General features: G+C 40.1%; 1 protein-coding gene across 1 annotated transcript in view; it reads left to right on the plus strand.

The window, feature by feature from the left end:
• elp2.S (elongator acetyltransferase complex subunit 2 S homeolog) overlaps window positions 1–25113 on the plus strand; it is an 82923-nt gene that overhangs the window by 23411 nt on the left and 34399 nt on the right. Inside the window, exons 9-11 of the mRNA XM_018269398.2 lie at window positions 13910–14005; window positions 16607–16707; window positions 22420–22551. Coding sequence (XP_018124887.1) covers window positions 13910–14005; window positions 16607–16707; window positions 22420–22551 — 329 coding nt within the window. The remainder of the gene's footprint in view (window positions 1–13909; window positions 14006–16606; window positions 16708–22419; window positions 22552–25113) is intronic.

Here is a 25113-nt window from a genome sequence, read left to right on the forward strand (position 1 = left end):
TTCCAGATAACCTTTCATTTTTAAATTATTTTATCATAGAGTGCCCCCAGCATTTCATGACACTGTGGGCCCCAGCAAGTGATAAACCTCTCTTCCAAAGTCTGCATCTGCCTCTTCTTCCAGCACTCCTGCCTCATACCTCACTCAGTGGAATTGAAATTGGCAAAGAAAACTATAGTTCCCAGCTCTATGTTTAGGTTTTGCTGTAGCGCTTCAGCAAGAGCATCTCCTCTTCTCTTAAGGATGCTGTAACATTAATGGCATAATCTGTGCATTCTATACTTTTGAACAAAATCTGCCTATGTATTGTACTCATCATTTTTCTTCCATGCTTTCTCCTCTATTTTTTCCTCTCCCTGCATTCCAGCATCTTCCATCCATCCCACACTTATCCTTTTCTTTCTCCTTTTTTCTTACCATGACTACTTCCTATTTTTTTAACTGTTTTTTTTCTTTTAATTAATTTACTCTTCAAATGCACTTGTTTGTCTTTCTTTCATTCCCCTAAAATTAGTCCCACCCTGCTTTTTGTAGACTGTTTGGTAATCCAGAGTACAACTCTATTTAAAATGTATCCAAGGCGAAAATTCTATTAAATGACTGCAATGAAAATCTCAGAATGAGAGAATAAGAAAAATGTGTTTCTTTTACTAAAGATGATAGAATTTCCTTGAGTGTTGGTATGTATTATAATGAATTCATATGCAGTTCCCTTGTCGTCTGCTTTGATTCTACTTCAACACAATCACTTTTATTTGTCAAGGAAAGATTGTAATCCAGGGGAGAAAATGTTTGTGTGCCAGTGACATAACAGAGCAAACAGTGATACAGTGTTAACATTATACATATTGGTGAAATATTTCAATGTCATTTTGAAAGTGTAGCCGTAAAACTAGAAGGTTCATGATTTCAGTAATCTCACAAGGAGTCAAATTATCAAACATTTATAGTGTTGTGTCAGAATGATGCTCCTTTGTTTTTGTGCTTTATGTTATAAAAACTAGCATAAAAAACTTAAAGGGGTACTTTTAGTATGATTTAGAGAGTGATATTCTGAGACAATTTGCAATTGGTTTTCATTTTTTATTATTTAAGGTTTTTGGGTTATTTAGCTTCTTATTCATCAACTCTTCAATCTGCATTTTAAAGGAGAAGGAAAGGTTAAAACTAAGTAAGTCTTATCAGAAAGGTCTATATAAACAAACCAGTAAACCCCCAAAGTAGTGTTGCTCTGAGTCCCCTGTCAAAAGAAACACTGCATTTCTTTCCTTCTATTGTGTACACATGGGCTTCTGTATCAGACTTCCTGCCTTCAGCTTAAACCTCATTGCCCTGGGCAAGAGCATGCTCAGTTTGCTCCTCTTCCCCCCCCCTCCCTTCTCTACTGTAATCTGAGCCCAGAGCAGGGAGAGACTCAGGCAGGAAGTGATGTCACACCATGTTAATACTGCAGCTCCTATCCTAAACAAACAGAGAGTTTCTAGAGCTTTTTACTCAGGTATGGTAAAACATTCTACAGAATAAATATAGCATTCTAGCTTGCACTATCGCAGCAAATCTATTGGCAATAAAATGCCTCCGTAGCTTTCCTTCTCCTTTAAGCAATCTGGTTGCTAAGGTGCAAATACCCCTAGCAGCCATGCATTAACTTGAATAAGAGGCTGGAATATGGTAGGAGAGAGGCTGAATAGAAAAATGAGGAATGCCAAGTAGCAATTTCATTACATTTGTAACCTTACAGAGCATTTGCTTTTTAGAAGGGGTCAGCGGCACCCATTTGAAAGCTGCAAAGAGTCAGAAGAAAAAGACAAACAACTATGAAATAATAAATAATTGAAAAGTTGCTTAGAATTGGCCATTCTATAACATACTAAAAGTTACTTTAAAGGTGAGCCACCCCTTTAAAAGGAACCTGTCACTCTAAGAAATAATTCCAAATCCTTTGCTATCATGTTAGTTGGAAAAAATAAACATTTCTTAGACTTGTAAATTATTTAAATTTTGTTTTGTTCGGTCTTGGAATTCACAATCACAGAATACAGGCAGGGGTCTTTTTGTTGACACTGTTATTAAGGCAAGTTTTGCATGACCCCAAAATCTTGTGTATGTGCCAGAATGGGGGACCTAATGCCAATGCAATGGCTACACAATTAAAGGAACAGTTTAGTGTGAAAATAAAAACTGGGTAAATAGATTGGCTGTGCAAAATAAAAAATGTTTCTAATATAGTTAGTTAGTCAAATATGTAATATATAAAGGCTGGAGTGAACAGATGTCTAATAAAACAGCCAGAATCCAACTTCCTGCTTTCCAGCTCTATAACTCTGAGTTAGTTATCGACTTGAAGGGGGGTGCACATGGTACATTTCTGTTCAGTGAGTTTGTAATTGATCCTCAGCATTCAGCTCAGATACAAAAGCAACAGATATTACCCATGTGGCCCCACCTCAAGTCTCTGCTAGCCAGGGTAACCAGTCAGTGTAAACCAAGAGAGCTGAAAAGCAGGAAGTAGAGTTCTGTCTGACATGTTATACATGAAATCACTTCAGCCTTTATAAATTACATTTTTGCCTAACTAACTATATAGAAACATTTTTTATTTTGCACTGAACAATTCCTTTAAAGGAGAAGGAAAGGTACAATGCAAATAAAGCTCTATGTGTTGCCCCTTAAGTCAAGAGTCACTTACAGTAATGCTGTTTCTATAGGAGTTAACCTTCAGCTGTATGCAAAGATTGGTTTTAAAAATATTGCAAAGTACATGAAATATAGTGGACATCCCTCTGCCATTTGAAAACTGCAACATCAGGGCTTGCACATGCGCAGATATAAATCTTCCAAGCCCTGCGCATGAGCAAACAATCATCTAGATTCCCCCAGGCCAGCGGTGAAGTTCTGGTCACATGATAAAAACGAACCTCTACTTCTTCTCCCCTTCATTGTTAAGCGCCGATAGCAGCGATCGTGTTGGGTTGCTATTGCTACAGCAATGGTTTCCGCATTTCTTCTTTCTTTAGCTGGGTCTAGTCTTAGGTGCGATCCTCAATAGTTAAACCAAAGCAGCTGTCTGGCGCATGCGCTCTTTTGGCCTGGGAGATAAAGGAAGTGATGCAATCTTCAGCTCGATGGTGGCTGCAAAAGCGGTGATTTTTTGTCAAGTGCCTGTACAACTAAACTATAGTGATTTAGCAAATTACAGCATGGTGTTTCAGGAGGGGGGGACACAAACTGCATTTAGGAATATAATTTAAAAATTAGCTTTCGTTCTCCTTTAAAGCCAATGAACAAGGAAGAGGAATGTGAGGAAAACATAGACATCTAGAAAGTGCAGAGCTGAAAGTGAAAGTAATTGACTTCCACACTGTAAGGGCCCGAAGGCGCAGTTGGAGTGCGGACCAAGGAGGAGGCAGGTAGTCAGCGAGTTCGTGGTACAAAGGGATCAGGCAGAAGAATAGTCGAGGTACAGGCAAAGGGTTCAATCCAGGCAGCAAGGGTCAATCCGAATAACAGGCAAGGTTGGTACACAAGAAATCAGTCAATAATATTACACCCAGGAATCACGAAGATGAACCTATACTTGGGCAATGTTTGCAATGTCCAGGGGGTTTAAATAGGCAGTTTTAGCACCAAAATTTTGAACGCGATGACGTCATGACGCTGACGCCGGCATCAAGACGCAAACGTCGTGACGCCGACGCACGTTCTGACGCCGGCGACCATTCCGTCGCCGGCGACCAAACGGAGAGCGAGAGGCAGCCGACGTCATCACACAGGGAACAGCAGGATCCACATGGGGGAGGAAGGAGTCGCCATCTTGGACGCCGTCGCCATCTTGGACGCCATGGCCATCACGAGGGTGAGAAACTTCAGTTTCCATTACAGTACCCCCTTCCTTAGGGGGGGGCCTCAGGACCACCAAAACCGGGACTGGAAGGAAATTGCTTGTGGAATCTTCGAATAAGAAGAGGAGCATGGACGTCAGAGTCCTTCACCCAGGAGCATTCTTCTGGACCAAACCCCTTCCATTCGATTAAATACTGTAACCTACCCCTGGAAATTCGAGAGTCCAGAATTCTTTTGACTTCAAATTCTTGGTGTCCATCAATAAGAACAGGAGTAGGAGAAGACGAGGAGGAAGAAGAAGAATCTTTTGCCGGTTTGAGAAGAGATACATGGAAGACATTGGGAATCCGCATCTCGGGGGAAAGCTGAAGACGAATTGCCACGGGATTGATGATTTCTATAATGGGGAAAGGACCGATGAACTTGGGACCGAGTTTAGGAGTAGGAACTTTAAGATGAATGTTCCGTGTAGAAAGCCAAACTTTATCACCGAGGCAATATTGTGGGAAAGAAATTCTTCTCTTGTCCGCGAATTTCTTCTGAGACAGAGAACTCTTCTCCAAATTAGCTTTAGTGGCAACCCAGATAGCAAGCATATGAGCGGCCTGATCATTGGCAGCAGGGACGTTTGTGAGAAGAAGATCTTGCGGAAAAGCTAGAGGATTCTGACCATAGACACAAAAGAACGGAGACTTTTCAGAAGAAGCGTGCATAGCATTGTTGTGAGCAAATTCTGCCCAAGGAAGAAGGTCTGCCCAGTCGTCTTGGCACACAGAGACATGGCAACGAAGAAATTGCTCCAATGCTTGGTTGACTCTCTCGGCAGCTCCATTAGATTGAGGGTGATAGGCAGAGGAAAACTGGAGAGAGATATGAAGTGCCTTGCATAACGATCTCCAAAATTTGGAAACGAATTGGGAACCTCTGTCCGACACCACTTCAGCCGGGAATCCGTGAAGGCGAAAGATGTGCTGAATGAATAATTTGGAGAGTTCCTGAGCAGAAGGTAGCTTTCGCAGGGGAATGAAATGGGCCATCTTGCTGAATCGGTCAACCACGACCCAGATGACAGTATGACCGAGGGAAACAGGCAGATCCACAATGAAATCCATCGCCAAGTGAGTCCATGGACGAGAGGGAATGGGTAAAGGTAGAAGTAATCCTTTGGGAGGAGAGTGGCCAGACTTGGAAGCTGCACAAACAGAACAGGAGGAGACAAAATCCTTGACGTCCTTACGGAGAGAAGGCCACCACACTAGGCGAGACAGGAGTTCAGTAGTTTTCTTGATACCAGGATGGCCGGCTTGTCTGGAATTATGAGACTGAGCAAGGATAGAATGACGGAGATCTGGAGGAACAAAAGCAACTCCCAAAGGAGTACTGTCAGGAGCAGAAGACTGTGCGGACAATAACTGAGAGGCCATGGTGGGGAATAGGGCAGTAATAATTTTAACAGGAGGCACAATGGGCTCAGGGTCTTCGGAACACGAATCCTCGGGAATGAAGCTTCTGGAAAGAGCGTCAGCTTTCTTGTTTCTGGACCCAGGGCGGAATGTGATCACGAAATTGAATTTGGAGAAGAAAAGTGCCCATCTAGCTTGTCTGGGATTGAGGCGTTTAAGGGACTGGATGAATTCAAGGTTCTTGTGATCCGTAAAGATAGATACTGGCACCGAAGAACCTTCCAACAGATGTCTCCACTCTTCAAGAGCTAGTTTAACTGCCAGTAGCTCACTTTTTCCCACGTCATAGTTCTGCTCAGAAGAAGAAAACTTTTTAGAAAAGAAAGCACAAGGATGAAGTTTGCCATCATTAGAAGACCTTTGGGACAACACCGCCTACGTCGGAGGCATCCGCCTCAATGAAGAATGGTAGAAGAGGTTCTGGGTGCCTAAGAATTGGAGCAGATGAAAAAGAGTCTTTGAGGTTCTTGAAAGCTTCTAAAGCCTGAGGAGTCCAACATTGGGGCTTCCCACCCTTCCGAATGAGAGACAGGATAGGGGTGATCTTGGAGGAGAAGCTTTTGATGAACTGTCTGTAGTAATTGGCAAAGCCAATAAACCTCTGGATAGCTTTAGTGCAGGTGGGGAGGGGCCAATCCTGGATCGCTGAGACTTTGGCCGGATCCATCTTGAAGCCTTGTTGGGAAATAATGTACCCCAAAAAAGGAATAGAAGAAACTTCGAAGGAACACTTTTCCAGCTTGGCAAACAGATTATTTTTCCTTAAACGAGATAAAACTTCCCGTACCTGGATTCGATGCTCGGAAAGGTTTGAAGAAAAAATTAGAATGTCGTCTAGGTATACGACCACACTTATGCCAAGTAAGTCCCGGAAGACATCGTTTACCAGCTCTTGGAAAACCGCAGGGGCGTTACAAAGTCCAAAGGGCATCACGAGATACTCGTAGTGCCCATCACGAGTATTAAATGCGGTTTTCCATTCGTCCCCTTCTCTGATCCAAATGAGATTGTAGGCTCCACGAAGATCAAGCTTGGTAAAGACGCTGGCACCTTTGAGCTGGTCAAATAACTCGGAAATAAGGGGGAGCGGATAGCGGTTATTTACTGTAATCTTGTTCAATCCGCGATAATCAATGCAGGGACGTAGACTGCCATCTTTTTTTTCTACGAAGAAGAAGCCTGCTCCTGCAGGAGACGAAGAAGGACGAATGAAGCCCCTAAGCAGATTTTCCTGGATGTACTCTTTCATCGCCGCAGTTTCAGAGGGGGAAAGCGGGTAAGTACGTCCTCTTGGAGGCATGGTTCCAGGAAGAAGCTCAATGGGACAATCATAGGGCCGGTGGGGAGGTAGGACTTCAGCAGATTTCTTGTTAAACACATCGGAGAAATATTGATAAACAGGAGGAATTGAAGAATTTGAAACAACAGCGGATACCTTGACCAAGGACTGGGCTGGAAGACAGTTCTGTTGACAAAAGAAACCCCAACGAGAAATTTGAGTTGCGGACCAGTCAATGACTGGATTGTGGGTGCGCAACCAAGGGAGTCCAAGGACTACAGGAGTCGAGGGGCAATCAATAATCAAGAATGAAAGTCTTTCGGTATGCAGGGTGCCCACTTTGAAAGACAATTCTTGCGAAGACTTGGAGATGAAGGCAGATGAAAGAGGCCGATCATCAATGGCAAGAACACGAAGTGGAACAGCCAGACTTTGGAGAGGAATAGAATGTTGTTCTGCGAAGGCTTTATCCAAGAAGTTCCCAGCTGCGCCGGAGTCAAGGAAAGCTTGGGTAGAGATGGTCTTGGAAGCCAACTGTAACTGTACAGGGAGAAGGAAACGATGAGTAGAAGTTTGGGGAAGTTGATTAATTCCGCCCAGGTAAGTTTCCCCAAACTTACCTAGGCACTGGCGTTTCCCGACTTCGCAGGGCATTCATGGGCAAAGTGGGATTTGCCCCCACAGTATAAGCAGAGTCCAGCAGCCCTTCTCCTTAACTTTTCCTGTTCGGAAAGACGGGCACGACCAATCTGCATAGGCTCTTCTGAGGTGGAGGGAGAAGAAGCCGGAGTAGAAGAAGAAGTGGTGCTGGGAAGGACAGGTCTCTGGAAACGAGGAGCCAGGGGAGGTTGAAACTTCCTCATACGTTCCTTTACGGCAAGGTGCTCTCTTTGGCGGGTGTCCACTTTGACTGCCAGGGCCACCAAATCTTCCCAATGAGTAGGCAACTCACGTGAAACCAAATCGTCCTTCAGGCGCATGGACAACCCGTTGTAGAAGGCAGCGTGATAACTGTCGTTGTTCCAGCTGGTCTCGGCCACCAGAGTACGGAATTCGATGGCATATTCTGGCACCGAACGTGTACCTTGGCGGATCTGGAACAAGCGAGAAGAGGCAGATGCAGACCGGCCGGGAGCATCGAACACTGTGCGTAGCTCACGAATAAAGGCCTTCGAATCATCTATCAGGGGGTCCTCTTTCTCCCACAATGGTGATGCCCATTCCACGGCTTTCCCGGTCAAGCGGGTAATGATGTATCCCACCTTGGCACGCTCTGAGACGTATTGATGAGGTAGCAGAGTGAACTGGATCTCACACTGGTTGATGAATCCTCTACAAGCCTCAGAATCACCTCTGAAGAGCGGAGGTGCCGGAATCCGGGGTTCGGAGACATGGAACGGCGCCACTGGAATAGTGGCCGGAGCTGAAGCAGGAACCTGAGCCATAGGAGTGAGAGCCGACAATTTGTCCAAAATGGCCTCAAGAGCTTGGCCAAAGTGCGACTGCTGAGCTTCATAGGCCTCCATGCGTGAGGCAATCCCACGAAAGGCTCTTCCGAAATATGGTTGAGCCGCAGCCTCCTGAGATGGGTCCATGGCCCAAATATAATGTAAGGGCCCGAAGGCGCAGTTGGAGTGCGGACCAAGGAGGAGGCAGGTAGTCAGCGAGTTCGTGGTACAAAGGGATCAGGCAGAAGAATAGTCGAGGTACAGGCAAAGGGTTCAATCCAGGCAGCAAGGGTCAATCCGAATAACAGGCAAGGTTGGTACACAAGAAATCAGTCAATAATATAACACCCAGGAATCACGAAGATGAACCTATACTTGGGCAATGTTTGCAATGTCCAGGGGGTTTAAATAGGCAGTTTTGGCGCCAAGATTTTGAACGCGATGACGTCATGACGCTGACGCCGGCGTCAAGACGCAAACGTTGTGACGCCGGTCGCCGGCGACCAATCGGAGAGCGAGAGGCAGCGACGTCATCACACAGGGACCAGCAGGATCCACATGGGGGAGGAAGGAGTCGCCATCTTGGACGCCGTCGCCATCTTGGACGCCATGGCCATCACGAGGGTGAGAAACTTCAGTTTCCATTACACACACCTCTATGCCTAAGGCAAAGAGGCGGGCCGTCAAAATATGATTAACAGCACAATTTTAAATGCATTTATAAAGGGCATGGATGGGGGTTTCATGGCTAATTTGCAAAGGACTATTTCACAGAGGACAATGAATCTATAGAAAATAAATTCCCCCCTTTTCTGTTAACAGGGTAAACGGGTCTTAGTGTGTTTATTTTTTTGTTATGTGGAAAATAGTGGTCGACTTCTGCTCACAAACACTCAGTTTGGTGGTCGACTTCTGCTCACGAACACTCATTTTAGTGGTCGACTTCTGCTCACGAACACTCATTTTAGTGGTCGACTTCTGCTCCCGAACACTTACTTTGGTGGTCGACTTTTGCTCCCGAACACTTATTTTGGTTGTTGACTTCTCCTCCCGAACACTCATTTTGGTGGTCAACTTCTGCTCCCAAACACTAATTTCGGTTGCTCACTCTGCTTTAGGTACAGCTATGGGACCTGTTATCCAGAATGCTCAGAACCTAAAAGTTTTCTGGATTTCTGTATTTTGGATCTTTATACCTTAAGTCCACTAGAAAATAATTCAAACATTAAATAAACCCAATAGGCTGGTTTTGCCTCCAATAAAGATGCATTATATCTTAGTTTGGATCAAGTACAAGGTATTGTTTTTATTATTACAGAGAATTTTTTTACCACATTTTCTATAGATTGCTGTGGGAAGAGTGGTCAGACAGAGAGGGAAACTTTGGCTGCTATTGTCAAAAGTCTGTGTGCTATAAGCCTAACGGTTTTTCACTATTATGCCCTCAGAAAACAATTGAAAAGACAATGAAAAGAGCAGAAGGACTCTTACTATGTAGTAACCCTCGGGAACTAATCAGAGGATTGCATTAATTACTCTGTATGCGTTAGACTAAAAGTTTATTGCTGACTGTTTGCTTCAGTTTATTTAACTTGTGAAAATGTGCACTGTTATTATATTAGCTTGACTGTATTGCTAACAGAGAGCTACTGCATTATAACTCATAGGATGTTGTTTTTTTGTAGCACTTCAGGGTTCAGGAACAGCTGCTGTAAGGATTAACACCATGGGTCCTGGCTCAGGGGAAAACAAAGGGCAAGATATACAGTGCCTATAAAATGTATTTTTTCCCTTGTGAGTTTTCATGATTTATAGTCATAGAACATCACATTGGAGTTTGTTTTTTACACTGGTCAATAGCAATGTGCTAAGTAATTACAGTGTAATTACAGTGAAAGCACAAAATAATCGATTGCATACATATATAAACCCCTTAATATAGCACACCTAAATCCTCACTGGTGCAGCCAAATTTTTTCCAACTTCATAATGAATTGAATGAGTCTGTGAGTTTTAAATGATTGTGGTAAATACATATGTATCTAGATGGTTCAATTTTCAGTGAGTGGATATGTCAGCATAACCATCACCACAGACCTAATAATCCAAGCAACTCTGTGAAATGGTGATTGAAAAGCACAAGTGACAAGATGTCACTTGAATTTTTTCAAGTCATTGAATGTGTTTTGGACTACAATTAAATCAATCATTATGAAATGGAAAGAGTATGGTATAGCTGAAAATATGCCAAGAACAGGCCATCCACCAAAAGTGAGTGACCGCGCAAGAAGGAGACTAGCGACCACCAAGAGACAACCCTGAAAAAGTCACAAACTTCAGTTTGTCCATCAAACTAATCATTATTTTTGTTAATGTACTGCAATAACAAAGTCAGAGTCCAGATTTCAATCCATTAGAGAATCTGTGAGTGGACTGAAAAATCTGTGACTCGTGATCCACATGCAACCTGACAGAGCTTCAACAGTTTTGCAAAGAGGAATGGGGAAAAAGGCAGTGTCCAGAAGTGAACCTATCCATATAGTCATAAAGATGGGCTACTGCCAAAGGGATATACCTTCAATAACAGCAGGGAAAATAAGTTTTGTACATGTCAATGTTTTTCTCAGTAAATATATTTCTAATGGGGCTATTGACATGACCAGATGTCTGTAACAACCCAAGTAATCCATACATACAAAGAACTCAAAACAAATAAGTCCATCAATTAAGTTATCTGCAGTGCAGAATAAAATAAAATTACACATCTATAACACCCCTGCCCTGTGGAACCTGTGTGGTAAGTGCAACCCTGGCACAATCCCACATTGATTAGAAGAGTCACAGTCCCTTTTCCCCCAACTATCCCCAGGTGGTGCTACCTGCCTAAATGCCTCTCCAGATGGACTAAAGGTAGTTGCTCCCATGTGGCAGCTACACGAACAGCACCTGTTCTCACACGGGACACGCTGCAGCCTTTCCATGCCTTCTCTCAGACAGACTCACAGGGCTCACACAGAGCTGCAACAGGCATCCACAGCATATCCACATCTTCAAGCCAGGCTCCCAAACTATCCAAGCTGAACACACGAAGCTTGCTTTAATATTCAGGGCACAGCTCCCAGCACTATCTGAAGTGCGAGCAAATCACAAGCCGCCTTTCAAATCAGCATCCATCTACAGGTGGCTTAAGTCACTGCTTCACTGCTGTTGAGCTGACCAGGCTTGGGGTCCTGTACCCCAAGCCCTCCATTTGAATCTCAAATTCCTCAGGCCCTTACATCTTTGCTCCAGTCCATGCAATCCCGACTGGAGTGGAAATGCCCATGGCAGCTCAGCTTTTTATACTCCTTGCACAATAGTGACACTTTATGGCCAAATCTGGAATCTGCCAGGGCTCACTGCACATTGGACAAATGTCTCACTCCCCCTCCCTGAACCAATTTAGTACCAAAACTTAGCTGGCCACAGCAGGGGATTTCCAACCATGTGGAATTTTCAAGCCATAGGGAAACTTAACCCTATCTGTCCCTAAACCTTTTTATTCTGTTGCAGTTTTTAAAATAGAAGAACTTGTTCCACATATGCACATGGATGCAGTTCTGTGAACTGACAGTGCTTGGACATAAAAATTAAGCTGATCTCTCATAGAAGCTAATGCCACAGGGCTAATTATTAAATTCTAATGCAAATTGCTCTAGTTTCTGAGCTACCATAGAATGAGAATCTGAATTAATTATCGGTCACCATTGTGTCTGGGTTTTTATATTCTGTGTATACAATATATTGTAAATCATTTCCTAAGCTCAGGTAACTGACAGTAGCACAGAGGGAATCTGCTGAAAAGAAGACGGTGAGCTCCTGGGGCATATTTGGAGGTACATATCTTTACTGCTAAGAGGCTGTGTTTCTCTTGGGCTGGTATAGAATTTCTAAACATTTACTGCAACATTTCTACTTTTTTGTCGAGCAATTGAGTTTAAAATAATTGGATCTAGCCTTAATAATATACAGTTAGGTCCATGAATATTTTGACAGATTTTTTTTTCTAATTTTGGTTCTTTACATTACCACAATGAATTTTAAATGAAACAACTCCGATGCTGTTGAACAGAAAGAAGACTTTCAGCTTTACTTCAGTGGGTTGAACGAAAGATTGCATACAAATGTGAGGAACTAAAGCCTTTTTTTTTTTTTTTTTAACACAATCACTACATTTCAGGAGCTCAAAAGTAATTGGACAAATTAAAAAATGGAAAATAAAATGTTTATTTCTAATACTTGGTTGAAAACCCTTTGCTGGCAATGACAGCCTGAAGTCTTAAACTCATGGATATCACCAGATTCTGGGTTTCCTCCTTTTTAATGCTCTGCCAGGCCTTTACTGCAGTGGCTTTCAGTTGCTGTTTGTTTGTGGGCCTTTCTGTCCAAAGTTTAATCTTCAACAAGTGGAATGCATGTTCAATTGGGTTCAGATCAGGTGACTGACTTGGCCATTCAAGAATATTCCACTTCTTTGCTTTAATAAACTTCTGGGTTGCTTTGGCTGTATGTTTTGGGTCATTGTCCATCTAGGCATTTATGGGCCAAACTGTATTTAGGATAAGTAGTTTATAGTGTCTGAGGGTACTGTAATGCTATAAACCGTTTAAAAATGTTCAAGCATATTAAATACTTTCTATGCTTCGATGCTGCTCTTTACAATAATAAAGCCAGCGAGTAGCCACAATCAACTAGCAAGTGTTGAATGAAATTAATTTCAGAATTAATAATTAGGCAGACTCTGCTCACATGATCTTACTGTCTATAGGCTAATTGTCATTTTCCTTTGCTACTTTTAAAATAAGATTGCCATGTGGAGAGAGAACTCAAATACATATTCTACATAACCCTGCCCTGATTATGCTTCAGTAGTGTGAATAATACCAACTTCAGACCCCTCAGTCTGAAAAGAGAGAAGGACCTCTGTTGTAATCCGCAACACTCACTCCCACCCAATGTACAGCCTGCAACCCCTTCTTCCTGCCTTGCACTGACATGGGGGGGGGGGCTGGGTGTCTCAGGGAGGACTGCGTTGGGGTGGGCAGGGGCCCAGAGGGTTTGATGGCGGTGGGTCCCCCAATATTTTGGTTATGTCCTGCCTCCAATCATTTGCCTTTTTTTTACCACTCCTTAACTTTCCTCCTGTGGTCTTTGTTTCCTTTCCATTTCTACATCTTCCTCCTGACCCTTTCTCCTACATTCCTTACTGACCCCTATCTCTTTTTCCATCTCTGTCATTCTTCCTGGTAGTTTTTTTTTCCCTCTTCTTCCTGTATTGAGGAAGTTCCTCTGTGAGCAGCATGGTGTAGAGCTAGAGTAGCAGGCGAGAAAGCCTGTAGGTAGACAAGGGGAGTGTGTGTGTGGTGGGCAACAACAAGGCAGGCCAGGGCACTAGTTGGGCTGGCAGTGTGTATGTGGAGTGGGTGTGATGGGGGATGTGTTGCAGTTAGCTGGTTCCACTAAGGCAGACGGTTGCTAGGTGGTGAGTAAAAGGCAACATGGGTTGGGCAAAACTGCTACCGAAGACACAAGGTGAAAACTGTGTGTCTCTTGAAATTAACAGTGCCAGATTGGGCCGTTAAGGATATCATTTACATTTTGGCCCATAGGGAAATTGGCAAACTATATTTTTAATTTGCAATAAATACCCACTTACCTCACTTTAGAAAATATGAATACTCAACCTTGACAAGGATGGTCTTAAAAGCATGGATATATCTTTCCCTTTAAATGTGCTGGTGTTAAAAATGATTTTGCCTTCCTTATGTTTTTCAGTCTCTAGTCTATAGTCAATAAGGAACAGATGAAATTTACTGATCTCTCTCTTTTCTTCCTAGACACAGAAACTAGTTATGCTGTTACTTTGGAGACCGTTTTGACTGGTCATGAAAATTCTGTTTATGCTGTACACTGGCAGCCATCTTTTTGTAGAGGTATGTTTTTGTTTACCTTAGTATTTTTTTTTTTTTAATTAAAAGAATAAAATTAGGATTTTAATAAAGTTGATTCCACTTCATCTGTTGACAACCCCACAGGTCAGAACATACACCATATAGCAAAAAATATCAGACACCTGCTAGTAAAATATCTAATTCAAGGGTATGAAATATACTGATATAACAGTATCTGTTCTTTTGGGAATGTTTTCTACTTTTTGATGAAACATTGCTTGCTGAGTTTTCTTCCAGCCAGCAACTGCTTCGCCATACTCCACAACACTTTCAGCATCACAATGCTAATTCACTTAAAGTTGCGTCTCAGCAGCCGAACGGTGTGGAATTTTCACTTGCGTTACTTTGGCAGTGCGAGCATTTCATAGCGTTCATTTTTACCTAGCAAAACTTCGCTAGCACTCTTGCACTTAGGTTAATTTGAATATGGCGGTGTAAGGACTTAGGTAGCTGGGATCAGCTTTCTGGGGGTAAAGCAGCCCACAGCACAATAACAATTCATAAGAGGGTTGTTTCTTTCTGGCAGTTTATTTTCACTTGCAGCAAAACAACATAAACAATTCAAAATTAAATCCTTGCCACTTAATGGGCTTCTAACTAATACATGTAAGTGCCAGAACCACTCTGTTAGGAACCTGGGGCATAAATAAGGTCCGTCCTGGACTTTCCCAGGTATCCTAGTGGTGACCTCACCACAGCGGGTACCTAAAAGTTGTATGGACGTCTTTATTAGTAATGTTGGTGCCAATGCTTGAAGTGTCCACTTTTTAATACATATGTCCAATGAGCCATAATTAAGACAGAATAGTTCCTCTAAAGCCCTAAACACGAGCCCACTCTTAAACAAAATGCCCCTCAAATTAGATTCATTTTCATTTGGACTTTTGACGGCAATCCCGCTTTAAAAAAAGAAAAGTCGCCAAGTTTTTTTTACAACTTTTATCAGTTTGCCGGGTCTGAGGTGATGAAGTCAACTCTGGCTGGCTGGAATTTTCAGAGTAACGACCATTCGCCAGAGCGAAAGGTTGCTTGGCGATAGAGTGCGGACGAACACTAGGGACGGTCTTGTTTGTTAGTGAATTGTCCTCTACGCCCGTTAGTGAATTGGTGATGTCCCTGCGGATAGGATTTCTGACGAATTGATGCCAGCATTGGCCACTTCGCCCTTTAGGGAATCTGCCCCATACAATATTATTGTGAATAATCACTGATGTTGAATAATCAGATATGATGTTCCATTCTACAGGTCTTTAATTGATTTGTAGGTCAAGGCTCTATGTAGCCCAATTATTTTATTGCACTGGCATTTGAGCAAGATGTTTTGGATCTGCATGGCTATATTGTGTTAATTCCCAAACCAATATCACTATGTAGAAAGCATGAAATTGTGAAGAGTTTCATCGTACAGTGTTTTAAGGTTTGCTTTCATTAGACAATGGGCCCTAGCCCAAACCATGCAAATTGTCAGTAAATCTGCCTGATAGGGGAACATGGCTCCAAATAATAGATTGATATTGCTTTAAAGTACAATGCATTGTATGCTTGCATTGCTAACACTTGAAATGGGCATTATGATATTGGCCTTACCGGCTGTTGAAAAACACAAGCTCCAGATGAATAGTTATTGAAATTACTTCTAGGGACAATTTAGAACGTATGTGTACATCAAAGAGAAAGGGCTATCCGGCACTCAGAGCAATCCACAGGGCCAATAATATAAGTTAAAAAAAAAAGGCTTTATTATAAATTCATCTCCATAGGCTCTACGCGTTTCGTACCTCCAAGGTACTTAATCATGATCAACTTGGTGAGCTACTTACTTTTTTATGCTGGAGCACCACTCGAGCTCTCAATTTCACAATTTGGAACTTGCCACTGTGAATTCCCACTAAGGACATGCAATATTAGATGGGATGGCAGAATACTTTTGGCCAAAAACGTGTTCATGTAGCTTTGTCTATATAGTATATTTTGTATATTTTTTTTTTTCTGACATAGCTAAACACCTAAATATGGGCTGCCAAACTTACATTCTTTTAACTGTAAACTAAAATCAAAGTCCATGAATCCTGGAATTTGTAGTTCAACAGCGACTTGAGGGATACGGTTTACGTATTCTGGCTCCAAATGTAACAGAATTTTGAGGATATAATTGAAATATGTGCATGGGTCTAAATCCTTTTGTGTGTGTGTGTGTGTGTGTATATATATATATATATATATATATGTGTGTGTATAGGATCCCTTAATCGGAAACCTGATATTCAGAAAGCTCCGAATTACGGATTCCATTTTATTCAAATAATCCAAATTTTTAAAAATGATTTCCTTTTTCTCTATAATAATATAACGGTAGCTTGTACTTGATCCCAACTAAGATACAATTAATCATTGGAAGCAAAACTAGCCTATTGGGGTTATTCAATGTTTAAATGAATTTCTAGTAGACTTAAGGCATGAAGACCCAAATTACGGAAAGATCCATTATCCGTAAAACCCCAGGTCCCATACGTGTGTGTGTGTGTGTTTTTTTGTTTTTTTTTGCGTAGAATTTTAATTGACATTGTCTATTTTATCCTGCAGATGGCAGCATTGTACAGCCAATGAGTTTACTATCAGCTTCTATGGACAAAACCATGATCTTGTGGGAGCCAGATGAGGAATCTGGAGTGTGGTTAGAGCAGGTATGTCATATTGACAATAGTAACATTTGAAAACAAACTGGAATTGTTTTACCCTTTATTGTACTGTTTGTGGCTGCTATAAAGAACTGAAGCGCTTTTATATTGCTTGCATTTATATCCACAGTTTGCTGTTGGCAAGAAAACTGCAGGAATTCAATTATATAACACAGACTGGTTGTCTACTACCAGTATGGTGACTTCTCTGCTGTTCTTGATAGCTAAGTAAAATAATTTATTAAAACATGCATTGGATCTGAGACTAAAAACTTGTAGCCTTACAGCTACTCGTATGTTAAGGATGCATTGAACATTAGTTCATAGCATCTTTAAGGCCACAGATCTGATATACCTTCTTTAGAAAATCTGGTTAGAAATCGGTGAGAAATATAGAAATTTGCTACTAGTTCATCAAAATATCTGAACATTTCAGGTTTATCTGCCTTGAAAATGGTCCAGAATCCCTCCTGAACAAAAGATAATTTCACATAAAAAATAATGCTTTACTGTCTGGTATTTAGTAAACAGAGTGTTGAATTCTATACATGTACAACGTGTTTAAAAATTATAAAAAAGAAAAAGAAAATTTGAGTTGTATGAAATGCTTTGCATTATTTATTGTGACATCCTTTTAATTTTTAATTACAGGTCTTGGCTCTGTACCCCTTTGTCCAGCCCTTCTTCTTAAATCAGAAGCATTTTTAGGGCAAGTCATTGAGAGCATTCTGAGCCAAAACGTTGCTTCTACTTTTTACATTAGATATGGCATGTTGCTGCCATCCAGCTTTGTTTTTTAAGGAGTTGGTAGCTGTTAGAATGTGTTATATCAGTAACAATTGGGGGCAATGACCTTTCTTCATTTGCTTTGAGCCTTCTTGATTCTAGCTTTTGCCTTAACTAAGGTTCTACATTACATAGAACAGTAGAACAGATGGCTTACTCCGTGTTATGCCCCCCACAAGAAAAACACCGACTTCTCAGAAGTTGATCATATTGGACAAATTGGTCTTTGAAGTCTTAGTTATTGATGTGGCCATATTGCACAAGATCTTGGCTTTTAGTTTGTGGCCAAACTACAAACCACTGAGAAAGTTACCTTTTTTTTTGTTAAAGGACAAAGTAGAATTGAGGTGCTGATATGTTAAGCACTTCCCAGTGAACTCATTTAAGTTTTTTCTAGACTGGTGTTGGCCTAGGACATTTTCTTATTTTACTCTACAGCTCATGTAGTCTTAAATCTAAATTAGGGTTACTGAGCAAAAGTAGGAAAGGTGTTGGGGCAAAAATTTTCCTGGCGATAGAGTGCCATGCGAATCACTGCTTGCGTCTATTTCCTTTGCTAGCGCAGTGACACCTGCGCCCGTTAGTAAACCTGTGAAGTCTCTGAAAACGGTAACGCTGGCAAATCTTCTAATCTTTGTTAGTCACTTCGCCCTTTCGTAAACCTGTCCCTTTCTGTTTTCGCACTGAAACTAGTTATAACCTTCATAATAGATCCCTGTAGTTTCTGATTATATTTCAGCCCTGTAAGCCATTTAGCTTTATTTGAGCTTTGATGTGGCATAAATCAAGATCCATTTTACTTATGTTAAAGGGATTCTGTCATGATTTTTATGGTGTAATTTCTAAATTACACTTTTTACACTGCAAATAATTCACTATACCATGTAAAATGTTATTCCTAATCCAACAAGTGTATTTTTTTAGTTGTAATATTGTTGTGTAGGCCATCTCTTTTTTGCCAGGGCATGTGCTTTCAGAAAGAGACAGCACTTCAGGATGGAACTGCTTTCAGGCAGGCTATTGTTTCTCCTACTCAATGTAACTGAAGGTCTTCAGTGGGACATGGATTTTTACTATTGAGAGCTGTTATCTGGTTACCTTCCCATTGTTCTGCTGATGGGCTGCTAGGGGGTAATATCACTCCAACTTGCAGTGCAGCAGTAAAGAGTGACTGGAGTTTATCAGAGCACAGGTCTGCTGGAGCAGCACTATTAACTGATGCATTTTGAAAAAAACATGTTTTCCCGTGACAGTATCCCTTTAAGTTTGTGTAGTCCATTGTGTATTTTGCAGTTCAAGTCTTTGAGCAAAAACATGTTTCTTTTTATCTGTTGCCACCTGAATAATAGTACTGAGAATATTGATTTAATACCATGGTTTTTCCATTTTTAATGACTGCACTTTTTATGTTATATTAAAGGTTACAGGCTAGGAGGTTCTAATAGTATATTGTAGTCTATAGTTAACCTTGCTTGTTTTGCAACAAGGAGAAAGGCAGGATTATGATGCAGTCAATTTCTGAAATATACATGTACTGAAAAGGGGGCAAGTGGTAATATTTTTAGGCTGGTTCTACAGTGTGTATTGTATACTTTCCAACATACCACAAAGCCTGTTAGTGACCTATAATTAGAGGGTGTTGGAAGTTTGTCCCTTGTTATATGTCTTGCTGGGATTTTCTGATGATTGTTGTCTAGGAAGAATACACCATACTGGTGTGTGGCTCTCTATCACACTAAATTTGAAAGGGAAACTGTCACGTGAATGAAAACTTAATATAACCTTCATCTCATAGTAGAATAATAGAGGTGATTTACAATGCAGAACACAGTGTGCAAAGTTAAAAAAAAAAAAAAAAAAAGTTGTTTTCCACATGACATTCTGCATTCTGGAAATTGGTGCACGTCTCTGACTTCTGTTTTGGACCTGCGCTCCTCCCTAGAATACAATGCTGGTTATATTAGTCAGCATTGTATTGGTTAGGGGGTTAGTAACATACAGCTTTAACTAGTTTCTTTAACCAGTGTTTGCTCTCAGCAACATTGGGCCTGCTGCGTCTCTATAAAGGCTTCACAGGTCATGTCATTGCAAACCTAGTTAGATTTCTGCTGTACTTTTTCAACTTGCTTGAAGGGTATGTGTTGTGAATATGGAGGGCAGTAGCAAATTAGCTAGGCTTAATACATAGTGTGTGAGTGAAATTGTGTGCTGAAAGCCTAACCAGGAGTAGTACCCTGTTCAAAGGCTCCAAGCTCTTGTTTGTATTTTTGTGCTTTTGTTATATTTTATGCCTGGGCTCAAATGTACTCTCGAGCAGAATAAAAATGTCTGTCATCTGTAGTATCAACCTTCAAATTCCTTTTGTCAGAATTTCAAAGCTTGTGGCATGGTGTGTAATGCAGCATAATTTACAATTTATATGTTTCACTATGTTGTCAGAATAATTTAAAATGCCTTGTGCAGGATTAAAACCCTTATTGTGTAAATCGTAGGTGAGAACAAGGGTATTTAAAAAAAATGCTCCATTAATGCCATCGAAATAAACTATGGTACAGTATAAATATCATTAATATATATAACAAGTACCGGTACTATATTAAATGAAATTCCTAGACAAGGTTCTTCTTTTCATAAAATATAAAATGACCCTTATGAGTTGCAGGTTTTCTTTCATAGAATATATATAGTTTCAAGAAAATTATGCAAATATAGGCATGACATTAACTGTAAACATGCCATGGAATGATTATTTTATTATATTGGATACATTGTAAAAATGAGTAAGGGTGATTTTGGGGTGCCATGTTTTGAGACATTTGTCAAGCAGTAATTGCCTGGCAAGTGCTTGAACAAGTTTTATTCACATAAATGGTAATGGGTTGGCTATTTTTTTAAGTTTTAGTACCTGGGCTGCTAATAATACAGTGGATGCAGTACCCAGTATTTCCTATGTGCTGTAGCCCTTAAACTTGTGCTGCCTCTATGCATAATGAATTATAGTTCTGTTATAAGAATAAACAGTTATTTTGTAGTATTTTTATGCTTAAGATGTATTTATACATACTAATGTCCCCTCTAAGATATTTCCCCCTACACAAAATAGTTAGTATTGACAAACCTTTCTCTAAAACCAAACCTTTTTTGTCTTTGCATATCCAAAATATTATGCATGACCACAGAGTAAAGAGAAAAGACGACCCAATCCTAATCTGGTGTATGTCAAGAGATAACCATAGATAACCTTGCCTTGTTCACCTTTGTGTTAACTTCAAAAATGGTGTAGAGAGTGATATTCTGAGATAATTTGCAATTGGTTTTCATTTTTTATTGTTTGTGGTTTTTGAGTTATTTGGCTTTTTATTCAGCAGCGCTCCAGTTTGCAGTTTCAGATATCTGGTTGCTAGGGTCTAAATTACCCTAGCAACCATGCACTGATTTGAATAAGAGACTGCAATATGAATAGGAGAGGTCTGAATAGAAATATGAGTAATTAAAATTTGCAATAACAATACATTTGTAGCCTTACAGTGCATTTGTTTTTTAGATGGGGTCAGTGACCCCTATTTGAAAGCTGGAATAAGTCAGAAGAAAAAGGCAAATAATTAAAAAACTCTGAAAAATAAATAATTCAGACCAAATGAAAAGTTGAGTAGAACTGTCCATTTTAAAACATACTAAAAGTTAATTTTAAGGAGAACCACCCCTTTAAATAGCAAAAGGCCTACTGTATAAATATATAATTAGTTTACACAACGTTATTATCCAACTAATTTGATCTTTTCGGCCAGAGCCTGGGGGAGGCTTAAAAGAACAGTTCAGTGTAAAAATAAAAACTGGCTAAATAGATAGAAACATTTTTTTTTATTTTCACAGTCTAATATAGTTACTTAGCTGCAAGTGTAATCTATAAAGGCTCAAGTAAAGTATCTGATTGTTTACTGCCTGGTAACCAATCAGTGGAAAACTGAGAGCTGCAAAGAAGTAATAGTGTTCTGGCTATTATGTTAGACATCCAGTCACTCCAGCCTTTATAGATTACATTTTTTATTTTGCACGGCCTATCTATTTACCTAGTTTTAATTTTTACATTGAACAATTCTTTCAGGCTTAGGACCAAAAGGTACTGCAAGGGTTTTAGACCCTTCTCAAATTTGCATTAAAGGAAGTATTCAGTATAAAAAACAAAAACTGGGTAAATAGGCTGTGCAATCTAAACATGTTTTCAATATTGTTAGAAATCTATAAAGGCTGGAGTGACTGGATGTCTAACATAATAACCAGAACACTACTTCCTGCTTTGAAGCACTCTTGGTTCCCACTGATTGGTTACAAGGCAGTTACCAATCAGAGACTTGAGGGGGGCCACATGGGTCTGAACTGGTTGCTTTTGAATCCGAGCTGCATGCTAAGGATCAAGTCACTGACTAACTCAGAGTTAGAGAGCTGCAAATCAGGAAGCTGGGTTCTGTTATGGTAGATATCCGTTCACTCCAGCATTTATAGAATACATTTTTGGCTAGCTAACTGTTTTTTTTTATTTTGCACAGCCTATTAACTCAGTTTTTCTTTTTACATTGAACTGTTCCTTTAAAGGAGAACTAAACCCTAACAATGAATGTGGCTAGAAATGCTGCATCTTATAGATTGAACTTACTGCTGAAAATGTCAGCCTCTCCATAACAGTAATGATTCAGGCCTACTAAGCTGTACATGGTTACTTACCATCTTGGATTTGTTAGGTGTGTCAGTGACCCTTCACATTCTAAGTGTACTCTATAAAATATAAGGATAGTGACTTCTAAGTTCCATAACCTGTATATATGTGTTCATGAAATTCCTTGGTGATTTATAATATGCTTATATTTTATAATAGAGGGTACATTCTTCTCCTTATAAACACATTTTCAAATTTTTTTAATTCAATTGCCATAGGTCCGTGTAGGAGAAGTTGGAGGAAACACATTGGGATTTCTCGGCTGCCAGTTTAGCCCAGACAAGTCTATGATCCTTGCTCATGCTTTTCATGGAGCCCTGCATTTGTGGAGTCGTGCGCCTAACAAACAGGTATTTACTTATCGCTATGTATAAATAATGGATAGCATTCCAAAAGTTATTATAAAATACATAAAATTGATCTTGCAAAGTGTCACAGATACAAGGCACATCATATAATCTTCTGGTACACAAGAATAAGGATCTCCCGACGATGTGCACTCTTAACAGCTTGGTGAGATCACAATACAGGTCTTAGTGTAAATGTATGCGGGTCTATGCAGGCATAGCTGAGCTACAACTGACCATGGAATACATGTATTCACTACTATCTTTTAACAACTTTCAGTTGTTAAAGTTTAGTTTACCTAGAAACACTATATAGTTTTAGTATATTTTCACCTCTGCAACAAGATATGAGGCTTTAAATAGGGATGCACTTTTCAGGATTTGCCATATCTTGAACCAAATCTGAATCCTTTTACTGAAGGAGAAATTCAGTGTTCTGCTCCAAAAAATCGACACACGTTTCAGGAATCAGTGCACATGAAATTTCTGCTGAATCCAAAATGGGTAAATATGCCTTTTCATGTTGCAAAGCTTTCCTACTGTTTGTAGTCATCATTACCTCCTACTATAAAACATCTTTATTATTAACACCAGGTATCTACTGAATCATTTGATGCTGAATATGCATCGATTTACCAAATTATGTGGTTTGTGTAGGCACCCAAATATAAATATAGCGCACCCAATTTGCCTGGACAAAATAAAGTAATTTGCAGGATGCAGTAAAATCACTAAAATCCAATAAAAGCACTGAGATCAATGAGCTTTTTTTTGCACAGCATAATCAGTGGTCAGAATCACAATTAGAATAGTTTTGCTTGGCCAAATAAGTTTTTTAAGGTCACAAACAACTAATGTGTAGGGTAGCGTATGATGTATTGCATATACAAATTTATATTGTCTATCAAAGCTTGCAAAGTTGTGTTCTCTGTTGTTCCCACTGAGTAAACAAAACCAGAGACAAATTTAATTTTAAACACATATGTTTATTGCTTGTATTGTTACAAAACTAAAAGAAATAAAGTTTACCTTTAAAAAAATACAGTATATATATTTAAACATTAAAAACCCAACGTGGTTGTTTTGTTGTCAACATGGATTTGTGTTATCACAATACATGTCTTATCAGTACAGAGAATGAACAAATAATGTAAAGTTTAATATGCTCTGTAGGGAAAACCATTGTTGGTTTCAGGTATTCTGGATAACCAGTTTCCAGGTATTAGGCGCCATGTGTGGTAGTGTGTAAAAGAGAATCCTAAACACTTTATGAGAAAGGAATTGGTGAGAACTTAGTAATGCAATGCTAATTTCCAGTTGTCTGTTCACCACTTCATGTCAAGTGACTGTAGGTCATCTATTTTCCCATGTGAGGATGCATTAAGACAGGCCTTATTGGGTATTCATGAAAATGCCTCTCAAGATACCTTATACCACAGGGTTATTTCCTTCTTTTGGGACTACTACCTCTATAGACATCATTTAACATGTGGAAGACTGAGACAAAAAAAAAAAAAAGAAAGCATGGCAGAACCGATACTGAAACCCTAATAATTTGTAATTAAAACTGTAAAACAAAAGGGTATTAGAGCATCCTCTCATCACTAGTGATTAGTTTTATGGTAGGATGAGCTTCTTTTTGTAGAGATGTTATGCTAATCAGAGCAGGGCAGATGGCAATTAGAATTGCAACACATTAGAGTTGATTGCAGCAGAAGTCCAACTGGTTCTTCTTTATTTTATTTATAAAACTTATGAAGTGCCTGCTGTCAAGGCGACATGGTGCTGATATACAGCACAGCTTCTGTTCATTTCATTAAGAATGCCCTACACCTTTCAACGAGCAGTTTGCACATGATGAAGAGAGAGCTTAAAATGATAGCGGATACAGAAGCTGAGTTGGTTTGTTTGATTCGCATGAAAAACCATGGTCACTTTAAGCTGATTACTACCTAATTTGCCTGAATGGATGATACTAATTTATAGAATGTGCCTCTTCTGAATATCTCTGCAGTTCACATGTGATTTGTTGGTTTTCTTAGTCGAAAAGTTTGATTTTAAGAATTCTCTTTCAGAGACCTAAGTACATCTTCATAGAATTTGGAATTATGAGGTGATAGGGCTAGTGCGCATTCTCTGAAACTAACTGTAATACACTTGATTACTATGTCCAGCTTCACATTTTTGAGTATCCTTAAAGGGGACAAGAGGGGGGTTGTGGGTGCACTCCTAAGGCCATATAAAAAAATATATAAATACAATAATCCCCTGTCTAAAAAAAGAAAAACAGGGTTTTTTGTTACAAAGTTATGATCATAAAATTGGTAAGCCGCCATACCACGTCAAGGTAAACCCCATACGGCGGTCCCTAACCTGTTTACCTGCGATCAAAATTTAAAACCTTGGTTTCAATCTGGACTAGATCCTCCCCCGCCACCTGCATATGCGGCTTTTGAAGGGGAGACTGCCCAGACCAACGCCCATTTAAAAAAAAATGTGAATGTGAAGAGACTATAATGAAGGAAAAGTAAAGTTGTATAAGTGCACACTTGTGTGTGTATGTGT

Source organism: Xenopus laevis, chromosome 6S, assembly GCF_017654675.1.
Source record: "Xenopus laevis strain J_2021 chromosome 6S, Xenopus_laevis_v10.1, whole genome shotgun sequence".
NCBI classification, from domain to species: Eukaryota; Metazoa; Chordata; class Amphibia; order Anura; family Pipidae; genus Xenopus; species Xenopus laevis.